This window comes from Triticum urartu, chromosome 5A (genome assembly GCF_056163025.1).
Source record: "Triticum urartu cultivar PI428250 chromosome 5A, HENAU_Tu73, whole genome shotgun sequence".
Classification (NCBI taxonomy): domain Eukaryota; kingdom Viridiplantae; phylum Streptophyta; class Magnoliopsida; order Poales; family Poaceae; genus Triticum; species Triticum urartu.
Genome location: NC_141877.1, coordinates 562,719,307 through 562,746,388, shown reverse-complemented (window position 1 = coordinate 562,746,388; position 27,082 = coordinate 562,719,307). Strand labels below are relative to the sequence as shown.

General features: G+C 47.3%; 4 protein-coding genes across 5 annotated transcripts; 1 reads left to right on the top strand and 3 right to left on the bottom strand.

Annotated features, from left to right (window-relative positions):
- Positions 1–3,498: 3,498 nt before the first annotated feature.
- On the bottom strand, positions 3,499–15,118 carry LOC147972893 (uncharacterized). The gene is made up of 4 exons (XM_087524491.1): positions 15,108–15,118; positions 14,602–15,019; positions 13,989–14,525; positions 3,499–4,014 (listed from the first exon to the last, which is right to left on the bottom strand). Exons 1-4 carry the CDS (start codon positions 15,116–15,118, stop codon positions 3,499–3,501), a joined length of 1,482 nt encoding a protein of 493 aa, XP_087380617.1.
- Positions 15,119–16,115: 997 nt separating this feature from the next.
- On the top strand, positions 16,116–19,506 carry LOC125510564 (ATP sulfurylase 4, chloroplastic). Its single transcript, XM_048675781.2, has 5 exons — positions 16,116–16,810; positions 17,867–18,272; positions 18,533–18,793; positions 18,925–19,011; positions 19,101–19,506. The coding sequence occupies exons 1-5, from the start codon at positions 16,296–16,298 to the stop codon at positions 19,239–19,241; spliced, it is 1,410 nt and encodes a 469-aa protein (XP_048531738.2). The 5' UTR covers positions 16,116–16,295; the 3' UTR covers positions 19,242–19,506.
- A 574-nt stretch (positions 19,507–20,080) lies between these two features.
- Positions 20,081–22,140, bottom strand: LOC125510565 (calmodulin-like protein 4). Of its 2 annotated transcripts, XR_015602697.1 has the most exons (5): positions 21,905–22,140; positions 20,722–20,879; positions 20,547–20,627; positions 20,248–20,454; positions 20,081–20,155 (listed from the first exon to the last, which is right to left on the bottom strand). XR_015602697.1 is itself a non-coding variant. In XM_048675782.2 (4 exons), exons 1-4 carry the CDS (start codon positions 21,978–21,980, stop codon positions 20,302–20,304), a joined length of 468 nt encoding a protein of 155 aa, XP_048531739.2. In that variant the 5' UTR covers positions 21,981–22,140; the 3' UTR covers positions 20,081–20,301. The 2 variants fall into 2 exon arrangements, 1 of the variants encoding a protein (XP_048531739.2); XM_048675782.2 differs by having other exon boundaries at positions 20,081–20,454.
- A 1,369-nt stretch (positions 22,141–23,509) lies between these two features.
- Positions 23,510–26,505, bottom strand: LOC125510566 (putative histone H2A variant 3). The gene is made up of 3 exons (XM_048675783.2): positions 26,350–26,505; positions 26,061–26,203; positions 23,510–24,037 (listed from the first exon to the last, which is right to left on the bottom strand). The coding sequence occupies exons 2-3, from the start codon at positions 26,175–26,177 to the stop codon at positions 23,741–23,743; spliced, it is 414 nt and encodes a 137-aa protein (XP_048531740.1). The 5' UTR covers positions 26,178–26,203; positions 26,350–26,505; the 3' UTR covers positions 23,510–23,740.
- Positions 26,506–27,082: the final 577 nt, after the last annotated feature.

Sequence of the window (27,082 nt, the reverse complement as noted above, 5' to 3'; positions counted from 1 at the left end):
TATATTATGATCGGTTCTACTAGAAATTCTATTTATATATATGCATAACGTGTACAATATGTAGTATCGTAAAATACCAGCAAACGAAAAAGAATTAAATAGAAAACACAAAATTAAATGAAAAAGAAATCATAAACCCAAAACCCCACCAACCTTTTAATACCGGTTGGTGACACCAACCGGTACTAAAGGGCTCCCTGCCCCCGAAGCTGGCTCGTGCCACGTGGTTGCCCTTTAGCACCGGTTCATGCTAAACCGGTACTAAAGGGGGGCCTTTAGTGCCTACACTTTAGCGCCGGTTACCAAACCGACACTAAAGGGCCTTACAAACCGGTGCTATTGCCCGGTTCTGCACTAGTGTAATTCCATCGAGCTATGCCAAACTGTCAATGAAATGGGATGCCATGCCATGAAAACCAACATTGCTCACCACCTCCGGCCCACACGCACATACATGATTAAACATAGTTATTCTGTGTTCACTCTGTTCCTCTATCTCCTGATAGTGGAACCCGGTCCATTTTTTGGATCGTATGGGAGAAAACATAGTAGTTATTTCTCTATTTCCTAAGAAATAGCAAAACCGATTAACCATTAGGGATAAATGCATCAAAACCAAAGAGTAAATCATACACTATAATTCATGATGACGCAGAAGAAAAGAGGAATAATCTTCTTCACCTTATTAGAAGAAAAGAGGAATAATCCTGTATCAACTGAATCAAGAAGGAGCCGCGCAGAGGACGAGTCCGTGGCTCGATGGTTTGTCATGGCGGTGGCTACCCAACCCGTCCAAGATCGTCCCTAGACCGACGTGGGTGTCTCACCCAGGATATTTTCCCCTTGCGGGTATCTCACACTTCCTCGCAACCTTGCTTATACTGTTCACAGAGCCGAACGGCTTTGAAAGTTTCTCGAGGCGCGTCACATGTGTATAGATTATATCTTAAGAGCAACTTCAATGGGGCGACCCATTTCGTCCGCGGCCGTCCGTTTGGGTCGGCGCGGACACAAAAGGCGGCCCAACGCGCCGACCCAAATGGACGCGCGTCCGTTTTTCGTTCGCGGGCGACCCATTCCCGGCTCATTTTGAACTGGATTTGCGTCATCGCGGACACGTGACGGATACGTGCGCTCGCCTACTCCTATCCCCGGGCCCGCTGGTATGTGGCACATTGGCCTCCTGTCTCACCCCCCGGCCAACACCCGCTTCCTCCTCCGCCGCCGCCGCCCATTTTTCCCGGTGACTCTTCCCGCTGCTGCCGCCTCCACATCCGCCCAGCAACGCCGCCCCCCCTCCCCGTCGCCCTCCGCCGCCGTTTTGCCGCCGGGGAGCAAACTGCTTCCCACCGCCGCTTCCCCCACCACACAGCCGCCCGTGACCAAGAAGCCGCCTCGCCGCCCTGCCACAGCCGACCGGCACACTCGTCGGACGCCAGCAGGACAGCTAGCTGGTCTGCGGGCGCCGCGACTCCCCTCGCCAGCCGTCTCCTTCATCGACGCCCGCAAGCTGTTCGACAGTTTGCCAAGATACGAAATGGACTCCGCCGACGAGTTCTTTTTCCAAAATTTCCTTTGTGACTCCGACGATTCGTCGTCCAACGACGAGGAGAAGATATTGGCTGCCGTGTTGGTCCATCACCACCTCAACAGCTAGCGGCCGTTGTTCCGTGGCTCCATTCCGGGCCACCTTCCGGCGTTGAATCGCAACCGAGAGAGCGGGCATTTCCTTCTCTGGAAGGACTACTTTGATACAACAAACCTGTTGTTCAAACATCACAAATTCCGCCCCCGGTTCCGTATGAGTAGGCATGTTTTCAACGTATTAGAGAGGGAGTGGTCGGCTATGATGACTACTTCGAGTTCAAAGAGGATGCCGTCGGCAAGATTGGTTTCTCCTCTTATCAGAAATGCCCTGCCGCCATCCGAATGCTTGCATATGGAGTGCCCGCTGATCTCATTGACGAGTACGTCCGTATGAGCGAGTCTACATGCCTAGAGTCCCTGTATAAGTTCTGCAAGGCTGTTATTTTTGTGTTTGGCCCTGAGTACTTGAGAGAGTTGACAGCTAAAGATACAACCCATTTGTTGGCGATGAATGCTAGCAGGGGCTTCTCGGGGATGCTTGGCAACATAGACTGCATGCACTGGGATTGGAAGAACTGCTCTTCTGCTTGGCAAGGGCAGTATAAGGGACATGTCAGGGCTTGCACTGTCATACTAGAGGCCGTGGTGTCTCAAGATCTCTGGATCTGGCACTCTTTCTTTGGCATGGCTGGATCACACAATGATATCAATGTGCTTCAGCGCTCGCCGGTTTTTGCTAGGCTTGCCGAAGGCAACATCTCACCGGTGAACTTTACTGTCAACGGCCATAACTACGACAAAGGGTACTATCTGGGTGACGATGTCTATCCTAAGTGGACCACTATTGTCAAGACAATACCCAACCCTGTCGGAGAGAAAAGGAAAAGATTTGCCCAAGAGCAAGAGAGTGCTAGAAAGGATGTCGAGCGTGCCTTTGGTGTTTTGCAATCTCGATGGGGCATCGTTCGGTATCCTTCTAATACTTGAAGCATGCAGAAACTGTGGGAGGTGATGACTGCTTGTGTGATCATGCACAATATGATCGTAGAAGACGAGTGCCCGGAATGTCTGTATGATCAAGGCTTTCAGTTTCAGGGTGAGAATATTGTGCCTGAGCATGGAGTAGCGGCAACATTTGAGCAGTTCACTCAATTTCATGAAGACATGTGTGATTGGGAAACTCACGTGCAACTACAAAATGATTTAGTTGAGCATATGTGGGCTCATGTTGGCAACCAATAGATGTATCTTCTTTTATTCGTTTGCAAAACTATGTGAAACATTTTTATTTGTATTTGGCTTGTAAACTATACTATTTATTTGGGCAGCCAGATTAAACATTTTCATTTGATAATATCTTGAATGCAAATCAATGTACAATTGGGCGGCCAGCCCACCATGCCGGCACATATGAGTCGGCGCGTTAGACGCACTGCCGACCCAAATGCTAAATTGGGCGGACGCCGGGCGGGCGACCGACCCAAATGGACAAAAAGCGGACAAATGCGCCGTCCGTTTGGATCGGCCCGTTGGAGTTGCTCTAATAGATGCATAGCAGGTGTGTGTAAGAGCATCTCCAATAGCCGGCCAACGCACCACGCACTAAAAACCACTTTCATGCGCGCCCTTCGCCTGGTTTTGTGTGGCCGGCAGCGCTGGCTTCAACAGCCGCGCTAAAATGCAGCGCGCGCATGCCGCTCCAGCAGTTCACAAAAATGCACCGCGCGCGACCCGCCGGCGCATGCCATATGTTGTATTTTGGACACAAAAAGGATTTCAAACATTCAAAATGCAATGAACATGGTATATAAATTGCACACAAACAAGTTGATTAATAAAAGTTCATGCCCACAAGTTCATCCAATCAAGTTCAAAATGCAAATCAAGTTCACGACACAAACTAAAGACACATCAAGCCTCGTCCTCGTCTTCATCCTCATCTTCGGAAGATGATTCTTCCTCCTCTGAAGATGATTCTTCCTCCTCGTCCTCATCATTGTCGCGCACCGCATCACGTGAAGCTCGGACGGTGTCGGCAAGATCTTCAACGGCATCTTCATGAGAAGGTGTGTGAGGCACACCGGAAGACATTCCGCCCATGGCGGCCAGAGGTGCACCCATGGCTCCCATGAAAGAAGAAAAACTCATGCCTCCCATGGCGGCCATGGCGCCGGGCGGTGCTCCAAAGCCACCCATGGCTCCCATGGTCTCCATGGTAGCTCCAAAGCCATCCATGGCACCTAAGTCACCCACGATAGCTTCGAAGCCACCCATGGCGCCAAGACAACCGCCACCCATTGCGCCAAGGCCACCGCCACCCATTGCGCGAACCATAGCTCTTTTTTGGATCAAGACTTCTTTAAGGGCAAGATTGACATACTCCTTTTGCATCTCATTGAGGATAGATGTGTCCAATAAGAACAAGTGCTTCTCTGAAAGTGCAACTATCCCTGGGTGGTTTTGGTAATTCCTAACAACATATAGCTCATTGAGCTAACATTATTCCAAGATTAATATTTCAGGAAAAGCTCAATGAATGGCATGGCATGGATGAGGAAAGTGGATCCCTCAAAATTCTAAGGACAAAAAGTTTGGCTCAAGCTTGAAGCTCAAGACTCTACATTTTATATTTTAGTGATCCAAGATCACATTGAGTCTATAGGAAAAGCCAACACTATCAAGGAGGGATGAGGTGTTGCTTAATGGCTTGCTTGCTCAAAATTCTTAGTGATATGCTCCAAAATCCTCAACTACCTTCCCACATACACATATGACCTAAACCAAAAGTCAAACTCGGCCCCATCGATTCTCTCTATCCGGCGCCACCGAGTTTCAAATGTCATAGCCACTGCCAAAAACCCTAGGCAAATCGGTCTCACCGATAGGGATCTCGGTCTCACCGAGATGGGATTGTAATCTCTTTGTTTCCCTTCGTCACGTTTCGGTCTTACCGAGATGAGCGATCGGTCCCACCGAGATTGCAATGTAAACTCTTTGTTTCCCTTTTGTAACATTTCGGTCTCACCGAGATGAGCGAATCGGTCCCACCGAGTTTACCTGACCAACTCTCTGGTTAGCTTATTACCAAAATCGGTTCCACCGAGTTTGTGTAATCGGTCACACTGAGATTACATTATGCCCTAACCCTAACCATATCGGTCCTACCGAGTTGCATCGCAGTCCCACCGAAAATCCTAACGGTCACTAGGTTTGCTGAATCGGTCCGACCGAGTTTAACCATTCGGTCCCATCGAGTTTGGAAAATTGTGTGTAACGGTTAGATTTTGTGTGGAGGCTATATATACCCCTCCACCCACTCTTCATTCATGGAGAAAGCCATCAGAACATACCTACACTTCCAATACACATTTTCTGAGAGAGAACCAGCTACACTTGTGTTGAGGTCAAGATATTCCATTCCAACCATATGAATCTTGATCTCTAGCCTTCCCAAGTTGCTTTCCACTCAAATCTTCTTTCCACCAAATCCAAATCCTGTGAGAGAGAGTTGAGTGTTGGGGAGACTATCATTTGAAGCACAAGAGCAAGGAGTTCATCATCAACACACCATTTGTTACTTCTTGGAGAGTGGTGTCTCCTAGATTGGCTAGGTGTCACTTGGGAGACTCCGACAAGATTGTGGAGTTGAACCAAGCAGTTTGTAAGGGAAAGGAGATCGCCTACTTCGTGAAGATCTACCGCTAGTGAGGCAAGTCCTTCGTGGGCGACGGCCGTGATGGAATAGACAAGGTTGCTTCTTCGTGGACCCTTCGTGGGTGGAGCCCTCCATGGACTCGCGCAACCATTACCCTCCGTGGGTTGAAGTCTCCATCAACGTGGATGTACGATAGCACCACCTATCGGAACCACGACAAAAACATCCGTGTCTCCAATTGCGTTTGAATCCTCCAAACCCTTCCCTTTACATTCTTGCAAGTTGCATGCTTTACTTTCCGCTGCTCATATACTCTTTTGCATGCTTGCTTGAATTGTGTGGAGATTGCTTGACTTGTGCTAAGATAGCTAAAATCTGCCAAGAACTAAAATTGGGAAAAGGCTAGATTTTTATTTGGTCAAGTAGTCTAATCACCCCCCTCTAGACATACTTTCGATCCTACAAGTGGTATCATTGCTTTGGTCTCCATTTGCTTTGATTTCCATAGCTTTTGGTGATCATAGCCTTGGTTTCACAACCTAGGAGAGTATGGTGTCTAGCGAGGGAAATTATCACCGTAGAGGTCCTTACTTTGATGGCACTAATTTTGCTAGTTGGAAGCATAAGATGAAAATGCATATTCTTGGACATAACCCCGCCGTTTGGGCTATTGTGTGTATTGGCTTGCAAGGTGAATTCTTTGATGGGAAAGAACCGAACCGTGAAGCTACCGTGGAAGAGTTGAAGATGCTGCAATACAACGCTCAAGCTTGTGATATCCTCTTCAACGGATTGTGCCCCGAAGAATTCAACAAAATCAGCCGTCTTGAGAACGCAAAGGAAATTTGGGATACTTTGATTGATATGCACGAAGGTACCGACTCCGTCAAGGAATCCAAATTGGATGTGCTTCAAAGTCAACTTGACAAGTTCAAAATGAAGGATGGTGATGGTGTCGCTGAAATGTACTCTAGGCTTGCTCTTATCACAAATGAGATTGCCGGCTTAGGGAGTGAAGAGATGACCGATAGATTCATCATCAAGAAGATCCTAAGAGCCTTGGATGGAAAATATGATACCGTGTGCACATTGATCCAAATGATGCCCAATTACAAAGATCTCAAGCCAACGGAAGTCATCGGAAGAATTGTTGCTCATGAGATGTCACTCAAGGATAAAGAGGAACTTCACAACAAATCAAGTGGTGCTTACAAAGCCTCATGTGAAGCCCCCACATCATCGAGTGAGAAACAAACCTTCAATGAAGAATTGAGCTTAATGGTGAAGAACTTCAACAAGTTCTACAAGAGTAGAAGCAAAGAGAGAAGCTCCAAGTCAAGGTCCTACAATGACAAAAGATCTTCTAGTCGAGAGCGAAATTGCTACAATTGTGGAAGGCCCGGACACTATTCCAATGAGTGTACGACCCCCTACAAGAGAAGAGAAGATTCTCCCAAGAGAAGAAGTAGAAGAGAAGAATCACCATCTAGAGAAAGAAGGAGTAGAGATGATCGTTATGAACGAAGACCCTCACGGAGAAGCAAGGATTCGGAAAGAAAGGACAAGTCATCAAGGATCTACACAAAACGAAGACATCAAGCTCTTGTTGGTGAATGGGTATCCGGCTCCGACTCCGACAACCACTCCGAGAGAAGCTATCACTCCAACTCCGAATATACTCAAGATGAAGGTGTTGCCGGTCTAGCACTTGTGACAACCAACTCCTATGACATATTTGACTCACCAAATGAAGGAGTTGGAACATGCTTCATGGCTAAAGGCCCAAAGGTATCACACCCCGAGTATGTTGATTTCAATAGTGATGAAGATGACTTATTAGGAGATGATGATTTACTTGTTGACAACTCTAGTGATGAATACTATGGTGAAACATCAATTAATCATGCTAATCAAGATAAAACGAATGACAATGATAAGGAGAAGATTGAGTCTCTAACTAAAGAACTAAACACTCTTAAGTTAGCTCATGAAACTATCTTAGGAGATCATCGAGAACTTTTAAGGACTCATGAGAAATTGCGCTTTGAAAAACTCAACCTTGAGCAAGAGCATGAGTTCTTAAAAGCAATCAATGATGATCTTCGTAAGAAAAGTTCTTCTTACATTGCCAAGCGTTTACTCTTATCCACTTACATGCCTCAAGTCAAGTCTAGTAACAAGAACAAGAAAGATTCTTCCTCTAGTAGTAACAATAATCATGCTAAATCCAATATTGTTGCTTCTAGTAGTTCTCTTGATTCCACTAATGATTATCTTAGCCAAGTTACACTTGAGCAAGAAAATAGCTTATTGAAGGGAATTATAGAGAAAGGTGTTTACAAGAGCCTTGCCAGAAGTAAGCAATTCGAGGAAATTGTACGCAAGCAAGGAAGGCACCGGAAGAATCAGGGTGTTGGTTTTGAACGAAAGTTCAATGACAATGGAGTTGAGTGGGAAGAAGATCAATACCCCAAGACGAAGTTTGTTCCTCAACAAGAGAAGTATGATCCTGCTTCTCTCAAAGGGACACAAGCTCAAGATGATCTTCCACCACAAGACCACAAGCAAAAAAGGCAAGGACAAGCTTCAAGAGGAAATTGATGCATTTGAAGAAGCTCCTAAGGCCTTGGTCAAGTGGGTTCCCAAGACTACTTCAAGTTCCACTTCATCAAGTACAACTACAACACCGAGGATTCCCATCAAGATGGTGTGGATCCCGAAGAAGAACTAGAGAGTTCTTGAGGGTGACTCCACCAACATACTTCACTCTTATCATCTTGGCAAGAACAAGTGCAATCAACTTCCACATCTTGCACTAGTTCAAGGAGTCACAAACCCTCTTGTTGGTAAGACAAGGGACAAGGTAACCTAAAAGCTTTCATAGACATCATCTTGTGTGTGCATCACTCTATGTATATGGATATCCTTCTTTGTTCCTTGTGGGACTAATCCGTGTAGGTATTGAAAGTGCAACTCACTCCAATGGATAGCTACAAATGATCTACATCAACATTGAGCATCCACATCTTCAACATCTACATGAAGTCATCATCGACCAAACCCAAGGTTAGTTTATCCCTTTTAGGGGGGATCTCACATCTAGGGGGAGCTTTACTCTAAGAATTGAGCTAAAGCAACTCTAATGGTGTGAACACAACAATGCTTTATGTAAAAGTGGTAACCCCACTTGTGCTTAAACGATGAGTATGACCTATGATCAAATGTTCTCATTTGACTCCTAAGTCAATATACTCATATATAGATGACCTAGTCATCGCCAATTGTTTGATAGATGCTAGAATTGGTTGTGCATGCTTTGCCACATATTTCAATTGCCATTTTATTGTGTGAGCATGTTGATTGCATATTTCACTCATTCGAGGACATCCACTTGTTGTTTTGATTGATTGATTTTCTTTTCTTTTGCCAAGTGGATGGACAAGAATGCCTAAGAACCCTCTCTAGCTATCTATGCTTTTCTCATCTCAAACTCTATTCATGCTACATCACAAAATTTGATCAAGTCAGATTCGAACCACTCTGTGTGAGGAGCACTCGGAGTCCCCGATTCGTCATAGACTTAAACTTCCAAAACTTCTTTGTGCGTTTCGGTCTGACCGATTCATCCATTTCGGTCATACCGAGATCACTAAGTCAATCTAGGTTTTCAATCTCGATGCAACCGATTTGAACCTTTCGGTCACACCGAGTTTCAGTAACTGCTTGCAGTTATGAATCTTGGTGCCACCGAGTCGTTCCACTCGGTCACACCGACAGGGTCGGGCTATATATACTCACGGGCAAAATTTTGGAAATTTCTCCGAAACCCCTTCGCCCGCACATAGCTCGCTCTGCCTCCTGGGTCTCTGGATCGTCTTCCTCGTCGCCAGCCGCCTCCTGTCGCTGGTCTCCGCCGCCGCCAACAGAATTCTTCCCCGCCGTTGCCGCCGTAGCGAGTTCATCGCCGAACTAGGGTATGGACTCGATCACAGTGCTATCCCCGTCCGATTCCTAGCACATTGTATTCATTATGATTCTTACCACGATTGAAACGCTTCTATCCAGACAAAACACTCCGTACATTAGAGTTGAATTGAAAATTTAGGGTTAGGTTTCCGCCGAAACCATCTCGGACCCACCGAGTTATGGAACTCGGTACCACCGATTCGGCTTAGGCCATTGCACATGTAATTTTCGGTCTGACCGAGAATTGTAAATCGGTGTGACCGAGTTCAGGACTTTGTGAAACCCTAGCAGTCTCGGTGCCACCGAACTGTGACTCGGTCTGACCAAGTTCACTAGTTTAGGTTCCAACAACTGCTTCGGTATCACCGAGTTTACAAATCGGTTGATCCGAAATGCTTTCTATGGAAAACTAAAACTAAGTTTTTGACTCATTCTTTTGCAAAAATCTCTGCATTTTGTGATGCTCATCCACTCTATCTCATCTATATCTATTCACAGGGTCTGCTGTCAGTGTTTGCAATATGTCTGATCAGAGTGACAGCCAGAACAGGTCAGAGGAGCAGGTTCACCTGAGTGAGGGCACTAGTCCCTCGAGCAGTTCAGATGATGGTAGCAGGAGCACTCCCAGCAACTTGCCCAAAGCTGCCACCAGAACAAGGAAGAAGAAAACTTTAGAGTCTGAGGATGAAGACTATGTGGCAGTTGAGGATGAGGCCACTTCCAAGAAGAAAGTGGTTAAGAAGGAATATAGCACTGCTCCTGCCACCAAGCCAGGCATGAAGCAAAAGGTTTCTGCAAAGAGAATTCCAATGTGTAAGGCCAGAGCATCTACTCAAGTCCCTTTGGGATCTGAACCCAAAGAGGCTATTGCAGAAGGGAATAAGGGGAAGGAGAGGATCAAAAAGACCACTGCTAGAGTGCTTGGGAGATCCTCAATCATGATGGAAGAAGAGGAAGAGAAAGAAGAGGTTGTTGCACCAGCACCTAAGGCCCAGAAGCTTATGGGTGATGCTATCAGGACAGGGGCTACTTCATCAAAGCCCAAAGAAGCACCCAAAGCATCCTCCAAGCCCAAGAGTGCACCTAAGAGGAATACCAGGAGTATACCAGCTGCTGAGAAGAATAAGGCCCTAGTGCCTGAAGTTGCTGCTGATGAAGATGATGAAGGACAAGTCCTGAGGAAGCTCAAACCCAAGATTCCAGACCACAATGATGCTCATCCTGTGGCTGAGAACATGAAGATCAGGAGAGACTCAGGGTTGAGGAAATGGAGAGAGACAGACCCATATGCTACAAGAAGAAGAACTGCTGTTGATTACAGGTTCCACACAAAGGAACAACAGGACTTCTACGAGACAGTGTTGTTGGACAAGAAGCCTATAGTGTGTGAAATGAGGTGGGTCGACTGGAAGTATATCAAGGAAAATGAGGAGCACTATCCTGGTGTGTTTGACAGCTTCCGTGCTTGTGGAGTTGCAGACTTTGTTGGGCAGAAGCTCACAAAGTGGAATGAGGAGCTCATAATGCAATTCTACTCCACAGCACACTTCTATCCAAATGGTAGGATAGTATGGATGTCTGAAGGTACAAGGTACCACTCAACTATTGAGGAATGGGCAAATCTGATCAATGCTCCTAAGGAAGAAGAAGATGACTTGGATGTCTATGCCAGGAAGAAGATGGATCACAACTCTATGGCAAACATGTACAAGGAGATTCCTGAAGATGATCTTGAGACTCACCAGTTTGGGTCAGTAAAACACTTGCTGTCAGAGCTGCCTACAATCAATTGGATCCTTAGGCACACTCTCTTGCCCAAGTCTGGTGATCACAGAATGATCAAAGGCCATGCAATTAACTTGCTACATATATTTGGTGTGCCACAGAAGTTCAAGGTCATGAGCCTTATAGTTGAGACTATCAAGAGGACTGCAGCTGACCAGAAAAGAAGTTGTGGATATGCCCCACAAGTTCAGGAGTTGATAAACTCAAAGATGGGCACAGGCACATACCTGTTGGATAAGGAACACTTGCCTATCTACCCAGACTTCGAGGACAATCAAGTCGTGATGAATGAGAATGAACCATCATTAGTACAAGCTCAAGAGAAGAAGGAGAAAGCAAAGAAAGAGAAGGCTGCCAAGATGCCAACTCAAGAGGAGGCATCTGAGTACTTTTTGAAAAGCAAGCAAGATCAGCTTGGCTACCTGATTGCATCCACTCTGAGGATTGAGAAGGGACTGGCCACCCTGACTCAAAACCAGGAGAGCTTGGAAAGAATCATGGAGCAAAAATTCTATGACTTGGATGTGAAGGTAACTGAGATTCAGTCTACTGTGGAGCAACTTCAAGATGATATGCAGGAGAGGAAGGGCAAGACAACCACTGATGCATTTGCCAGAGTGCCTAGAGCTCAGAGGTCTGCTGTAGTGCCAGTACCAGACACCAGAGCCACGTCATCTGCACCAGCTACAGCTTCAGTGCCACCAGCTCCAGCACCTACCCCAGCAGCTCCATCTACTTCGATTGAAGCCTTCGTTCTTGGAGTTCTCCGGACACCACCACCTGAAGACCAAGCCTGAGAGACGTTTTAGTGCTATGCATTTTCTATGAACTTTTTGGTGTTGCTAAAGGGGGAGAAAAATGTATAGATCATAGGCTTCGAGAGAGAGCGCTGCTTTTTATTCTCTCTTGCTTTGGTGGTTGAACTTTGTTTGTCTTTTGATTGCTTGAGATACTATGCTATTATCTGTGAGACATTGATGATCATGTGGTTGATCATAAGCTACACTTATGCTTGTTAGATGATATTATCTTACTTATCCTTATATGATCATTCACTTTGCTTGGTGATGAGTGCATGTATTCAATCTTTATTATTTTGAGCGCTCCACCAAGATGTATGTGACATGGAAGAGTAACCCATGATCCTAACTCATTGTGTATTTGCAGTCCAAAGCAAATCTTAAGATATGCACAAATTTAGGGGGAGCTCTTGCTTTTCACATACTTCTCAAAGCGACAATATCTTTCAATCTTATTATCATTTGTCGAAGCTTTGATCTATATGTTGTCATCAATTACCAAAAAGGGGGAGATTGAAAGTGCAACTATCCCTGAGCTAACATTATTCCAAGATTAATATTTCAGGAAAAGCTCAATGAATGGCATGGCATGGATGAGGAAAGTGGATCCCTCAAAATTCTAAGGACAAAAAGTTTGGCTCAAGCTTGAAGCTCAAGACTCTACATTTTATATTTTAGTGATCCAAGATCACATTGAATCTATAGGAGAAGCCAATACTATCAAGGAGGGATGAGGTGTTGCTTAATGGCTTGCTTGCTCAAAATGCTTAGTGATATGCTCCAAAATCCTCAACTACCTTCCCACATCCACATATGACCTAAACCAAAAGTCAAACTCGGCCCCATCGATTCTTTCTATCCGGCGCCACTGAGTTTCAAATGTCATAGCCACTGCCACAAACCCTAGGCAAATCGGTCTCACCGATAGGGATCTCGGTCTCACCGAGATGGGATTGTAATCTCTCTGTTTCCCTTCGTAACATTTCGGTCTTACCGAGATGAGCGATCGGTCCCACCAAGATTGCAATGTAAACTCTCTGTTTCCCTTTTGTAACATTTCGGTCTCACCGAGATGAGCGAATCGGTCCCACCGAGTTTACCTGACCAACTCTCTGGTTAGCTTATTACCAAAATCGGTTCCACCGAGTTTGTGTAATCGGTCACACCGAGATTACGTTATGCCCTAACCCTAACCATATCGGTCCTACCGAGTTGCATCTCAGTCCCACCAAAAATCCTAACGGTCACTAGGTTTGCTGAATCGGTCCGACCGAGTTTAACCATTCGGTCCCACCGAGTTTGGCAAATTGTGTGTAACGGTTAGATTCTGTGTGGAGGCTATATATACCCCTCCACCCACTCTTCATTCGTGGAGAAAGCCATCAGAACATACCTACACTTCCAATACACATTTTCTGAGAGAGAACCACCTACACTTGTGTTTTTTTTTGACTGGGAACCACCTACACTTGTGTTGAGGTCAAGATATTCCATTCCAACCATATGAATCTTGATCTCTAGCCTTCCCAAGTTGCTTTCCACTCAAATCTTCTTTCCACCAAATCCAAATCCTATGAGAGAGAGTTGAGTGTTGGGGAGACTATCATTTGAAGCACAAGAGCAAGGAGTTTATCATCAACACACCATTTGTTACTTCTTGGAGAGTGGTGTCTCCTAGATTGGCTAGGTGTCACTTGGGAGCCTCCGACAAGATTGTGGAGTTGAACCAAGGAGTTTGTAAGGGCAAGGAGATCGCCTACTTCGTGAAGATCTACCGCTAGCGAGGCAAGTCCTTCGTGGGCGACGGCCGTGATGGAATAGACAAGGTTGCTTCTTCGTGGACCCTTCGTGGGTGGAGCCCTCCGTGGACTCGCGCAACCGTTACCCTCCGTGGGTTGAAGTCTCCATCAACGTGGATGTACGATAGCACCACCTATCGGAACCACGACAAAAACATCCGTGTCTCCAATTGCGTTTGAATCCTCCAAACCCTTTCCTTTACATTCTTGCAAGTTGCATGCTTTACTTTCCGCTGCTCATATACTCTTTTGCATGATTGCTTGAATTGTGTGGAGATTGCTTGACTTGTGCTAAGATAGCTAAAATCTGCCAAGAACTAAAATTGGGAAAAGGCTAGATTTTTATTTGGTCAAGTAGTCTAATCACCTCCCCTCTAGACATACTTTTGATCCTACATTCTCCCATTCCAACAATCTAGTTCGCTCCTCATTGCTCACCTTCCTCTCCTTCAAAGCCATCTTCCTCTCCTCGGCCGCCACCCTCCTCTCCTCGGCCGCCAACCTCCTCTCAACGGTCGCAACATCTTGCTTCCTTGCCATTTTCCTCACCTCGTTGGCTTCTCTTCTTGCCTTGACAATAGCTTCCATAGCATTTTTGAACTCATCATCTCCTTTCCTCTTCTTCTTTTCTTTTGCGTCTTTCTTGCACCCATCCGGTCGTTTTGGCTTCAAGTATGAAACCGAGTTGGGTGTGGGGCTTCTCTTGCCGTCACTTGATGCACCATCCTCCTCCTCATCATCATCATCCAACTCAATTGTTCGCTTGCGTTTGTTGCTCAAATCCAAATCATCCAAATCATCACGCTTCTTCCATTTCTCATCATCCTTCAACACTTCATAGCAATGAGGCAAGGTAAATATCCTTCCTTTCTTGATCTTCCCCTTCTTGGTTCTCTTATCCTCTCCTTTGAACAAGTTTTGTGCAATGTTGTACTACATGAAAACAAAGCAAGTTAGAACTTCAAACACCAACAACAAGTATGATGAACATGGATGAAATGCCACTTACTCTATCGTCCTCATTGGTGCCACTTGGGTTCAACTTGTCAACCGCCTTTTGTGCGGCTGCCCACTTTTGGCAATCCTTGTTGATTGTCGACCACCAGGACCGAAGTGATCGCTCGGAGCGGTCAATTCCACTCACGTTGTGAACATCAAAGTGTTCTTTCATCCGCCCCCAATAAGCATCTCTACTTTGACCACCTCCAACGGATGGATCCCTTGACACTTGCAACCAAGTATTGCATAGTAAGATGTCTTCGGTGTTGGTGTAATTGCCCGCTCTTCCTTTCGCCGCATCGACAATGCCCTCACCATCCTCGTCCACCTCGAACTCATGGTCTTCAAAATGCATGTCACTGGTTTGAGACCAATGCGAATTGTTGGAGCCAACACCCATAGTTGACATGTATACATCATCGTTGAGACTACAAAATACATAGAACAATGCAAATAAGCTATCTATATAAATGCATTCAAAAAATGACAAGAAAAGAAAAGTGGGAATTTTTTTACCTTTGAGGCATATTGTCGAACACGTTGTGCGCGTCGGCCACCGGCTCAACGAGTGAGCTCGCCGGCGCTTCAGTAGCCGCCGCGCCCGTCACACGCCCTGCAAGCTTCTTCCTCCTCGCCTTCGAGGTGCCAGAGCCGTCCGCTGCCTTGTTCTTCTTCGCGGATGTCTTGCCCTTCTTCGGCCGCGCCGCATTGGGGAGCTTCGAGGGGGGGGGGCGCCGGCGCGACGCCACCCGCCGCCGAGGTCATCCGCGGCGGCATGAAGAGGCCACGCGCGAGGCCGATGCTCGAAGGAGTTCCGGCGGAGGCGAGGCCAACGCTCCCCGCGCTAGGGTTTGCGGCGGTGGAGGGGTCGCGGCTATAGGATGGGGTCAGCGGGGTGCCGGCGCGTGCGTCCATCGGGTCAAGTTCGCCGGCGCCGGCGCGCGCGGGGCGAAGGTGGCGAGGAGGAGAGAGTGCGTCGCGAGCGCTCGTGTGTGCCGCGCGCAGAAGCGGGCGCCCCAAATACACAGTGCGAGTTGGCGATTCGGATCGCGCGCCCAACTCCATATGCCGCGCGCGCGGTTATTGCGCGCCCGCTGGAGCCACTCTACCGGTTGCACGCGCGCTAAAATGGCCAAATTTACTGCGCGGCGCTTGTTTAGGGCGGCTGTTGGAGATGCTCTAATGGTGTGTGTTGTGGTCTATGATTTGTGCCCATGTAATCGAGGGTTTTTTGAGGGTCAAGGAAGAAGGAGCCATGAAGGGCCATAAACCCCCACAGCGTAGACGATCCAACCTCGACAAAAGACACATAAGTTCAGACGTCACGAAAGTCGTTCGGGACACCAGTCCAAGTCCAAGTGTAACTCAAAAAAAAAAAATCCGAAACTGCAGCAAGGTTGCGAGGAAGGCACTTCCCAGCCCGCTCCATCATCCTCATCAGCCCCCATTAGCGCAGCCCCCACCCCCCTTGTCCACGTTCACCGCGCCCATGGCCTCCGCCCCGCACCCTCCCCGCAATCCCATCCAGGTTCACCTTCGCCCTCCCCCCCATTTTTTATACACGCACCCACCACCAAGGTCAGGCCGCCCGCCAGCCACAAGGCAAGAGCGAGACGAAAACACAAACGCCCCGACACGATATAAGTAGTGGGGGGAGGTGGAATCTGAGAGAGACCAAATCGTCGACGGGAAGCAGCAGCAGCCATGGCGACGCAGGCCGCCTTCGCAGTGAGATTCCCGCAGCTGGCGCGGCCGGGCAGGGGCCATGGTCAGGGACAGCCGGCGCGGGTGGGGGTCGCGGTGAGGGGCGGCAGGGCGGCGGCGCGCGGGGTGCGGTGCCGGGTCGGCGGCCTGATCGAGCCGGACGGGGGCAGGCTGGTGGAGCTGGTGGCGCCCGAGGAGGGCGGCCGGCGGGCGGCGCTGCGCCGGGAGGCGGCGGCGCTGCCGCACCGCGTGCGCCTGGGCCGCGTGGACACCGAGTGGCTGCACGTGCTCAGCGAGGGCTGGGCCAGCCCGCTGCGCGGCTTCATGCGCGAGACCGAGTTCCTCCAAGCACTTCATTTCAACGCCGTCCGCGGCGCCGATGGCACCCTCGTCAACATGTCCGTGCCCATCGTCCTCGCCCTCGACGACGCCCAGCGCCGCGCCATCCAGGCCGACGGCGCCACCGCCGTCGCGCTCGTCGACGCCCACGACCGCCCCGTCGCCGTGCTCAGCGAGTGAGAACACAACACATCCCCTTCCTTCTCTATCTCTTTTTTTCCCCTCTCTCCGATTCATGTCTGCCAATCCTTTCTTTCTCACATGCCCCCGTATGTGCAATTACGCATTGGTAGGTCACGACTGAATGTAGCTGCCAATTTTAAGATACGAGTAGAATTTATTACGATGTTCTGGTAGGAATTGGGGGCTTGTGTTGTGACCTTATTTAGGCTCCTGCTGACAATGGTGGTTTCTTCAACCTGAAACATATGGTTTGCACATTTCAATAGCTACATAGCTTATCTTCATACACAATTCTAGGTCTTATGTGAACTTAGTGTAAGTATATATTTCTTTTGCCAAGAATGCGGGCGCAATTTTCTACCTCAAGTGGTTATTTGACAGTCAAACTAAATTTGTAACAGTTTCTGCTTTTGTGGAATGGGGCTATGATAGTGAGGACTTCACTCATACTTTTAACAGTATATTTGTATATGTTGACAGACTTCAGATATCCGTGGTATTCCAATCATGCATCCTCCAATAGATGATTAGTAAAGTCGACAATACCTTTGGTCGTAGTCAACTTGGTAATACCGTTGGTCGTAGTAAACTTGGTAATATCTTCGGTCGTATTAAACTTGACAATACCTTCAGGCATATTAAATTACATATCTTATCGTATCGTTTCCTTGAATAGATACCGTTTTGTCGTTTTTTTGCCGCCATTCCTAGTACTTTAGGACGTGCGATGCCTCGTACTTACATCACCGTGATTCTCTTGTATTTGCCATTTAAGTATAGACTTCTTTTAAACATTGAACGCTAAAAATGAAAATGATGCTGGCCCAGAAATGTAGTCACCTGATAACTAAAGTGACATAATGACATCGACGTAAGACGCCGCTATCTGTTGACGGAATCTCTAGTCTTGAGCAGATGTTACACATGGCTTCCAACGTGTTGGAAACAAGCATAGCCTATTTATATGATAAGGAGTGTGGTTTTCTTTTACTGTACTTAATGCTCTACAACTGCAACTCATTTTTAACACTCGCCCCTTCTTTCTTCAGTATTGAGATCTACAAGCATAACAAGGAAGAAAGAATCGCACGGACTTGGGGAACAACTGCACGCGGACTGCCGTACGTAGAGGAGGCCATTACAAATGCTGGTGATTGGCTGATTGGTGGAGACCTGGAGGTTATAGAACCAATCAAGTATAATGATGGTCTGGATCAGTATCGTTTATCTCCATCACAGCTGCGTGAAGAATTTGCCAGGCGCAATGCAGATGCAGTATTTGCTTTTCAACTTCGTAACCCTGTGCACAATGGGCATGCGCTGCTCATGACTGATACACGGAGGCGCCTTCTTGAGATGGGCTACAAAAACCCTGTTCTTCTTCTCCATCCACTGGGAGGATTCACAAAGGCAGATGACGTGCCTCTTAGTGTGAGAATGAAGCAGCATGAGAAGGTATTGCGTTATAATGATCCTACCGTCCTTTTTCTAAAGAAAAAAAAAGACTCCTAGTACTCCCTCCGTCCCAAAATAAGTGTCTCAACTTAAGTACAACTTGGTACTAAAGTTAGTACAAAGTTGAGACACTTATTTTGGGATGGAGGGAGTATGTCATAGAAACTTACGGTGAAAACTTTTATTTGATTACACTAGGATAGACACATTAAAAAGGATAATTCCTGCATTGTTGTGACGTTTCTTCTTCATTTTGCCAGGTTCTTGAGGAAGGTGTCCTAAACCCAGAATCAACTGTGGTTGCAATCTTCCCTTCACCAATGCATTATGCTGGGCCAACTGAGGTGCAGTGGCATGCCAAGGCTCGTATTAATGCTGGTGCAAACTTCTATATTGTCGGAAGGGATCCTGCTGGTATGGGCCACCCGACCGAAAAGAGGGACCTTTATGATGCTGATCACGGGAAAAAAGTACTGAGTATGGCTCCTGGGCTTGAGAGGCTCAATATCCTTCCTTTCAAGGTGGGTAATCCTTCCAGACCAGACACCTCATTCTGATCTTGACACAAACGACTGTTATTCAATTTTGAAATAGAATATCCTTGACATATTTTGGTTTCTTGACCTGTCTTCTGATTCTTATTTTGGATCAGGTTGCTGCGTATGACACAAAGCATAACAAGATGAATTTCTTTGATCCATCAAGGAAAGAAGACTTCCTGTTCATCTCTGGCACAAAGGTAATTCATTTCGGTGTCGTTGGCACATCATTAACTTTGGCACCAACATTTTGTTAGCCATGCCCTGACACCCTTGCCTCTGTAAACAGATGCGCAGCCTTGCCAAGAACCGTGAGAGCCCACCAGATGGTTTTATGTGCCCTGGTGGCTGGAAGGTCCTCGTTGAGTACTACGACAGCTTGGCACCGCCAGAAGGCAGCAGCAAACTGCGAGAGGCAGTTGCAGCGTAGAAGCCGAAAGACGCTTCGGATAAGTAATATCGTTGTATCACGTGTCATGAACCGATGATATATGATTGTGTATTGGTGGTAAGACTTGACATTTGGGCATGATCCCCAGCACTCCCCGTGTGGTTTGTACTGCTTACTAGTATATCTGCTAGCAGTGTTGCCCCCTGGAGCCCATCATGTGCTTGTGGTGCCAATAAGGATGGGTTTTGTATCCTCTTCGGATTTGTACATAACGACATATAATAGTGTGGTGGTAATTTATCTAGTGCTTGATGTGCTTGCTAAGATCTCTTCTTAGGTTTTGATATTCAAATTTCTTCATGACTTTAGTTCCATGGTGTTATATTTTTCACTGGAGCACATGATATACATATAGATCATGGCAAAATGAAAAGGATACATTCAAGCGTAAGTGATGAAATTGACATGAGAGATTATTTTAGGGACTGACTGAGTTAGAAAATACAGTTGAGTTTGTGTGTACCGTTGGATGATCCATTTTTGTGTTCCTCATTCTGCTGCTTCTTTCTCAAGCCACCACCGCAGGCTAGGCAGAAGTAGTGGTTCTCCTTGGAGGAGGGCTTTTTGTCCCTTTAATCCGAAACGGACATATAGGGGAAGAGTAGGGGATGCTCTTGGAGATGCCCTAACTCCAGCATAGTCTGCCTGCCATTCATCTTAGTCTCAGTTGGAATCGGCTGTGCACCCCCCCCCCCCCCCCCCCCCCCCCCCCCCCCAAGACAAAAATGACTGTTCTAGCTAATGCCATTCATTTGGTACACACCTGACCACGCGATAGACATTGTAAAACAAGGTAAACACGGCTAACATACCTTGCAAGAACCAAAGAACGTGGTGTAAATATATGTGGCAATTGCCGTTTATATAGTGCACAAACAGCTTCTAAGATGAATACACAAGCTTACAGTGGCTTCAGAAAATAACAGTACCACAAGCAGCGAATTTACAACGGAGACAGTGCATCCAATCTGAGAACCAGTGGTTTCACATCTATCGCCAGCATGTATATTTTTAGAGCAAACAGCATATTTAATTTTGTTCACCCAGTTATCTTGCGCTCGGCATTCTTCATCATGAGCACGAATTCGTCGTAGTTCACCTGCCCGTCGCCATCAGTGTCCGCCTCCCTGATCATCTGCTCAACCTCCTCGTCGGTCATCTTCTCCCCGAGATTGATCATCACCGTCCTCAGCTGCATTTCACATGGGCAACATGAAATTCAGGAGTGCCTCAAATGAGCTTGGGAATTATCTGAACTTGAGAAGAGGGTGCCAATATACTCACCTCAACAGGGGAGATAAAACCATTCCGATCCTTGTCCAGGACCTCGAAAGCTTCCTTGAGCTCTTCATCTCCATCTCCATCCTACAATTCACGTGGAAATCAAAAGTAACAGCACGTTCAAGCTAGTAGAATCAAATCAAACAGTTGATTATTTCATCTGATTGCAGAGCTTCACCTGCATCTTCCTGGCAATGAGGCTCAAGAACTCCTGGAAATCAATGGTGCCATTTCCATCCATGTCGACTTCACGCATCATGTCATTGAGCTCTTGGTTGGTCGGATCGAGGCCGAGGGAGCGAGTCACCGCGGCCAGCTCTTCCAAGCTGATGCATCCTTCATGTGACAAATTAATGTCCCAATATCTCACATGTCAATCAGAATCAAAAAATAATTATTGTTCAATTTAGCTCATACTTATCCTGAATTCCCGATCCCGGAGAGGCCAAGACAACACCACGTGCGAAGCACGGTCAAAGATTTTGGCAAAAGATAGAGGTTTGAGGAGGCAAAGGATATGATAAACTGGAGTACTAGTTAAATGTATACGAGTAGAGAAGTGTGTGACAAGTAATATCACCACAGCCATCAGAAAACAGTTTTGATTCTTGAAGGGAATGTCATGGATTGCTTAAGGAACTTTCTGTCTAAAAATTACTTGAGGAACTTGGGCATTAGATTAGCGAGCCATGTATGGGCATTTTTTGTGTGTAGAAAGTAGGTGGACTGCAGAGATAAAAAAAATTCTGAAGAAAGCAGGTGGACTGCAAAGCACTTGCTGTGACAAGCTAAAGGGTTCTTTGACTAAACCAAGTGCTTGTTTGGCACAACAGGTCTCTGCAGTAGGGGGGTTTCATATGAATGAGACGGACCCTACATGTTTGTTCTGTATAAAATTCTTTGAATTGCAGGGTTGAATCCACTACTCTAGCATCGTTCGAGAGAGGAACTAAAAACAGGCTATAATATCTGAAATTAGTCATATACTGCTTGCTCTAGAGCAGACAGAGTTGGACAAGCGGCGACGCGTTAGAAAACCATGAGCCCGTCTTATTTATGGTTCATTCAGGTTAGGACTGCCAGTTCTGCATTTGAGGAGTTTTTTTTTTTGCGCAAAGCATTTGAGGAGTTTTTGCGTCTATACGGAGCTTTGTGTTGCTACAAAAGCCTTGTTGATTTCTATCTAGTAGTCCACGACAGATACTAGAAAAGACAAAACACCCGCAAAAAAGAAAGATGAAATGGAAGTAAAACAATAGCATTGCTTGGAAAAGCCAGCTATGAGCAACAAAGTAGGAACAAACACTGAAAATAAGCAAAGCGATCGATCGAGGAGAGGGGAAAGCAGTAGGCGGACGGACCATCGCCGTTCTTGTCGAAGAGGGAGAAGGCCTCCCGGAACGCCGCCATCTGCTCGCCCGTCAGCGCTTGTTCCATGCGCACACCGCGGCCTCTGGATCAATGTTCAGTGGAGCAAGGAGGAGAAGAAGCAAGCTGTGGCTAGCAAGAAGAAATACATGGGGGAGAGGAGAGGGAGGAAGGAAGCTGGGTGGAAGTATCCTGCAATGCCAATGCCAATGGCCATGGGAGAAAAAGGGCCGGGTAGAGAGATAAATAAAGATGACCTGACCTCGGTTGGGTCTCACACTCGGTGTGCTCGGAGACGGACAGGGACGCACACGCGCTAGCCACGCTGTGGACGCTGGGCGGCTCGGCTTGTGGAAAAACTTGGCGCTGGGTCTCCTGGTTTTCCCGGCCATTTCCTGCACTTTCCCTGCCATTCCCCCGCGGTGTGCTCGCGACAGCGACCACAAGAGCAGTCCCGATCTCATCCAAGAGCTGATGAATCGTATATACACTCTGCCTTTTGTTTTCGTTGCATTCAGGGACAGAGGAAGGATGGTAGGTGAGGTCTGGGAAAAGACTATACGAGGCAAATTTTATCACCGCACTGTAATTTAGAGAGGCCGTGTCGAAACCAGGACCTCTTGCACAAGTGGGAAGTACTCCACCTCTGTGCCGGGCCTCATCTTCATCGTTTATGAATATAGAGATGAGATAAAAATCAAAGGGGATTAGTGTCCCAGACTGCCCAAGCTCTAGAGCTATAACAGGATTTAGCCAAACGACCTGCTACTGTACTTCATCAGCAGCCCGGTTAGACGAGATGAATCTGATCATACCAAAGTGGCTCTGAAACTTTGAATTCGAAACCTGATTGGTCCAGAAAGAGCAAATTGAGGATTTTAACAAACAGGGGAAGCAAAGCGTGTACGGGTAAGCAACTCTACTGCAGGACTGATGGAGGTGAAACGTGAGTGAAGAAGTTGCAACTCTACTGCTTGCTCTACTGCAGCTACGCACCTGGAGTGTGCCACTGTCCATAGGACTAGGGAAAAAACATAACAGGTGTAGCTTCAGACGGGCTGGATAAACTTTGAAGTGGGCAGCTACGACTTAGAAAAGTAACATGTTTGGTAACTTGAACTTAGTCGGCCATTAATAAAACAATCAGCACTGACGACTTCTTCATACACAAGCTGGATCAACAACAATGTAAATAAATTGTTTAAGTATGGGTCTTGTCTAGTCACCCAAGAGCTACTCAAGCGAACAGCACTTGTGCGTCACCGATGATTACTGCATCTGGTTAGGATCAGCCATGCATACTGAACACACAGCAGCACACTGCTGCAGCAGAATCAATCATTCAACGGTTGTAGACCGACAAAATAAATATCTGCAGCCTAGAATTAAGGGCCCAAATGGGTACCCTCCAGGGTCACAGATTTGCATCCCTAATTTGTCTGCTCTAGACTTGAGCCCCTTCCACTGGGCTATACTGACAAAACAAGAATAAAAACCAACTTGAAAAAACCGATAACAAAAACCAACTCAAGAAAAAACCAGAACAAAAACAGCTACCAGAGGGCGCTGATGGAGACAAACAACAAATACTCAGAACATGTCTAAAAGGTTTTTGCATTCAGAGTCCAATCACAGAGTCAGCGAACGAACATAAACACCATGTCCAAATGACTGAATCAGTACCAGGTAAACATTACACAGACAGACAACGACTTCGATCTGGAAGGAGCACAGCTAAACACTAAATGACACGACGATAAACTTATCTGACAGACGACTGAGAAAATGTCCAGTTCAAGCTAGAGATGCTCCTTTGCTATTTTTTCTGTTCACTCTTTGGAGGACTTGTTGATCAGGGACTTGTGGATGTGTGGGATCACACCTCCACCAGCAATGGTGCCCTTGATGAGGGTGTCGAGCTCCTCGTCTCCACGGATGGCCAGTTGGAGGTGACGAGGGGTGATACGCTTGACCTTGAGATCCTTGCTGGCGTTCCCAGCCAGCTCCAGAACCTCAGCTGTCAGGTACTCCAGGATAGCAGCAGAGTAGACCGCCGCAGTAGCACCAACACGGCCATTGGCCTGAGTCCTTTGCTTCAGCTGACGATGGATACGGCCCACAGGGAACTGAAATATCACATAGCCAAGAATTAGTACACAGAGCATGCCTCACAATAAAAGAGACCTACACGAAAATTGCATAACAGTAACATCAAATCGAAAGATGCAAACACCGAAAATCAAGTGTCTTAGCAGGATTTCGTCAAAACATCCGACTATACGGACATACCAACTTAGGCACCCATGCTGCAAAGTGCAAGGCCAAATAAATAATATATATGCATAAATTTGAAAACCATGGACCAATTGGCAATCACATATTTAAAGTGGAGTGTGAAACAGATGTGAAAGCAGAAAGCACGTACACAAGTCGGTATCACAGATCAGCGTATGCTAACAAACTATCACTTGTTTAGTACAGTACATGATACCAAGAAAGATTCAGCATGACTAGTGAGATTGATGTGACAACAGTATATCATACACACAATAAAACTAGGACGTGTCGATTACTTCATGACTTGCAAGAAGTTAAGGGGGGAAAAGCCACAATAGCCTCATTCAATCATTTGTGTCTCCCAGCATAGCTCACCACATGCATTCCCAAAGGGGCAAATTACAGAATCACAACCTTCCTCTCTAACTAGTAAACAGCGCTCAGACCAAAGCTAATGTGATATGATCTCCATCAGTATTCCCCAATTGCCCATCTTTCACTATTATGACCATAACACCACTGCAGTCTCATCAATAGTTGCCTTTCCTAGGTCTACAGGATCGAGGGACGGGACGAGGGTCAAGCATCGCCGGTGGCCAAACATAGGGATCAAAACACAACCAAAAGTCTCAGGACGATGACCCAAGAACAACGATGGGACAAGGCATACTGTGGTTGGTTAACTAATTAATTAGTTGCCTAATTACATGCATTGATTCTAGTGATAATTTTATCTACGTCCTGATCTGCATCCAACCCGATTTGCATCTACCGAAATGGGGCCGCAGCATTGTTCCACGCTTCAGACAACTATGGACTCACCACCTATCTATAGACCAATGCACAAGGAATTCTATCATCATGAAATCTACAAAACCTCGATGCATATCACGAACCCTAGACCCAGGTTAACCACCCCGAAAAAGGGGCCACGGCATCGTTCCGCGTGAATGGGTCGCGTCCCCGCCGTCGACTCGTGTCGTCCCGCACCACAATCCCAACCCTAGATCCAGGCAAACCACCCCGGAAAAGGGGTCACGGTATCGTTCCACGTGAATGGGTCCCGTCCCCGCCGTCGACTCGTGTCATCCCGCACCTCAATCCCAACCCTAGATCTAGGCGGACCACCCGGAAAAAGAGGCCGTAGCATCATTCCGCGTGAACGGGTCGTGTCCCCGCCGTCGACTCCTGTCGTCCCGCACCTCAATCCCAACCCTAGATCCAGGCGGACCCCCCCCCCCCCCAAAAAAAGGGGCCGCGGCATCGTTCCACATGAATGGGTCACGTCCCCGTCGTCGACTTGTGTCGTCCCGCACCTCAATCCCAACCCTAGATCCAAGCGGACCACCCCCGAAAAGGGGCCGCGGCATCGTTCCGCGTGAACGGGTCGCGTCCCCGCCGTCGACTCGTGTTGTCCCGCACCTCAATCCCAAACCCTAGATCCAGCCGAACCACCCCGGAAGAGGGGCCGCGGCATCGTTCCGCGCTTCGGACAACTTTGGACTCACCACCTATCTATATACCAATGCACAATGAATTCTATCAATGAAATCTACAAAACCTCAACGCATATCACGAACCAAATCCTGAGAGAGCAAATGCTTCTCCAGATCTACAAAAATTCTGCAAGACGCTACAACCTACCGAATCTCTAAAACCCCGCTTAGCTTCCACGCAACCAATTCACCGAAGAACCTAACCCATGCCGAGTATAAACAACAGGAACAGCACGCAATCACCTCCCTACAGCTTCCGGGAGGCGTGCCCTACCACGGCCAGCACGCCAGCGCGCGCGACGCTTCGAATTCGAAGCAAATCTAAGCCCGCCTACGGAGAAAGTAAAGCAGAGCAAGTGCGTGCGAGCTCGCTCACCTGCAGCCCCGCGCGGGACGAGCGGGAGATGGGGGCCTTCTTCCCCTTGTCCTTCTCGGCGGTCTTGGCGGCCGTCGTCTTGGCCGCGAGCAGGCCCTTGCCTCCCTTCCCGGCCATCTCCTCCTTCCGCCTCGGCGAGAACCCTGCACAAACGGAGGACCGAATCCGACGGGTCGGGCGGCGAATCAGCGCAGATCGGGGGAGGAATCGGGCGGATCCCGCGGCCCGGATGGATAAATCGCGGGGGAAATTGGTGGAGTTCCGGTGGGATTCGCGGGCAGACCCTTACCTTTCCGGCTTCCCTTCCTTTCTCCTCACGCGACGCGACTCGGAGCGGGGAGCGGAGAGAGATTTTTTTTCTGCTTGGTGCGGGGGCTGGGGCTCGGGTTGGTGGGGATTTTATAGACGAGGATATTGACGACCGGGCCCCTGTGGTAGGAGGTTATTCCGTGCAGCTCCTCGTGGTGCTTAAGAACTTCTGACAAGGGCTGTTATAAAGTTTATATTGGTTCTAAGGGGTTGATATGCTAATCGTAAAGGCTAGCCGGTTTTGAGCGGCTGCTACTGTGGGCTTTCGAAATTGCCGCCTGAAACCCTCGTTGCTGAGCATAATCACGCAGTTTAGAACCTGCATTTTTTCCTTTTTAGTTGAAGAACCTGCAACCGGTGATCTCAAGCATGGCGTAGTTCATTTTAGAGCAAGATAGCCACATCACAGACTCGTTTTTCTTTGCTTTTTGGGGAGAGTGTAATTGACTTCTTTTTCTGCGTAGAGTGCAATTCAAATTTCTGGGTTTATACTATGTTTTTCTAAATAAAATACGGTGAAAAAAACTATAAGTAAATTTGTATACAACTAGTGGGTTCTTGTGTGATTTTTATTATTTCATGGTGTTATATATAGTTCACATTGATGCACTAGAGACGGGGCTAGTAATCACATACAAGGGGGCAATGGAAGAAATAAAAGGTTGGAGGGGGGCAAACATATAAATTTCAAGCACTTTGTGCTAATGATCTAG

Coding starts and splice junctions, on each gene's coding strand:
- LOC147972893 (XM_087524491.1), bottom strand. Junction 14,526..14,601: donor GCACCAATGAGGACGATAGA/GTAAGTGGCATT, acceptor GTTTTCATGTAG/TACAACATTGCACAAAACTT. Junction 4,015..13,988: donor GATTGTTGGAATGGGAGAAT/GTAGGATCAAAA, acceptor CTTTCAGAGAAG/CACTTGTTCTTATTGGACAC.
- LOC125510564 (XM_048675781.2), top strand. CDS start 16,296: ATGGCGACGCAGGCCGCCTTCGCAGTGAGATTCCCGCAGCTGGCGCGG. Junction 18,794..18,924: donor TCAATATCCTTCCTTTCAAG/GTGGGTAATCCT, acceptor ATTTTGGATCAG/GTTGCTGCGTATGACACAAA. Junction 19,012..19,100: donor TGTTCATCTCTGGCACAAAG/GTAATTCATTTC, acceptor CTCTGTAAACAG/ATGCGCAGCCTTGCCAAGAA.
- LOC125510565 (XM_048675782.2), bottom strand. CDS start 21,980: ATGGAACAAGCGCTGACGGGCGAGCAGATGGCGGCGTTCCGGGAGGCC. Junction 20,880..21,904: donor CTTCGACAAGAACGGCGATG/GTCCGTCCGCCT, acceptor TGTCACATGAAG/GATGCATCAGCTTGGAAGAG. Junction 20,628..20,721: donor TCATTGCCAGGAAGATGCAG/GTGAAGCTCTGC, acceptor CGTGAATTGTAG/GATGGAGATGGAGATGAAGA.
- LOC125510566 (XM_048675783.2), bottom strand. CDS start 26,177: ATGGCCGGGAAGGGAGGCAAGGGCCTGCTCGCGGCCAAGACGACGGCC. Junction 24,038..26,060: donor CGTCCCGCGCGGGGCTGCAG/GTGAGCGAGCTC, acceptor GTGATATTTCAG/TTCCCTGTGGGCCGTATCCA.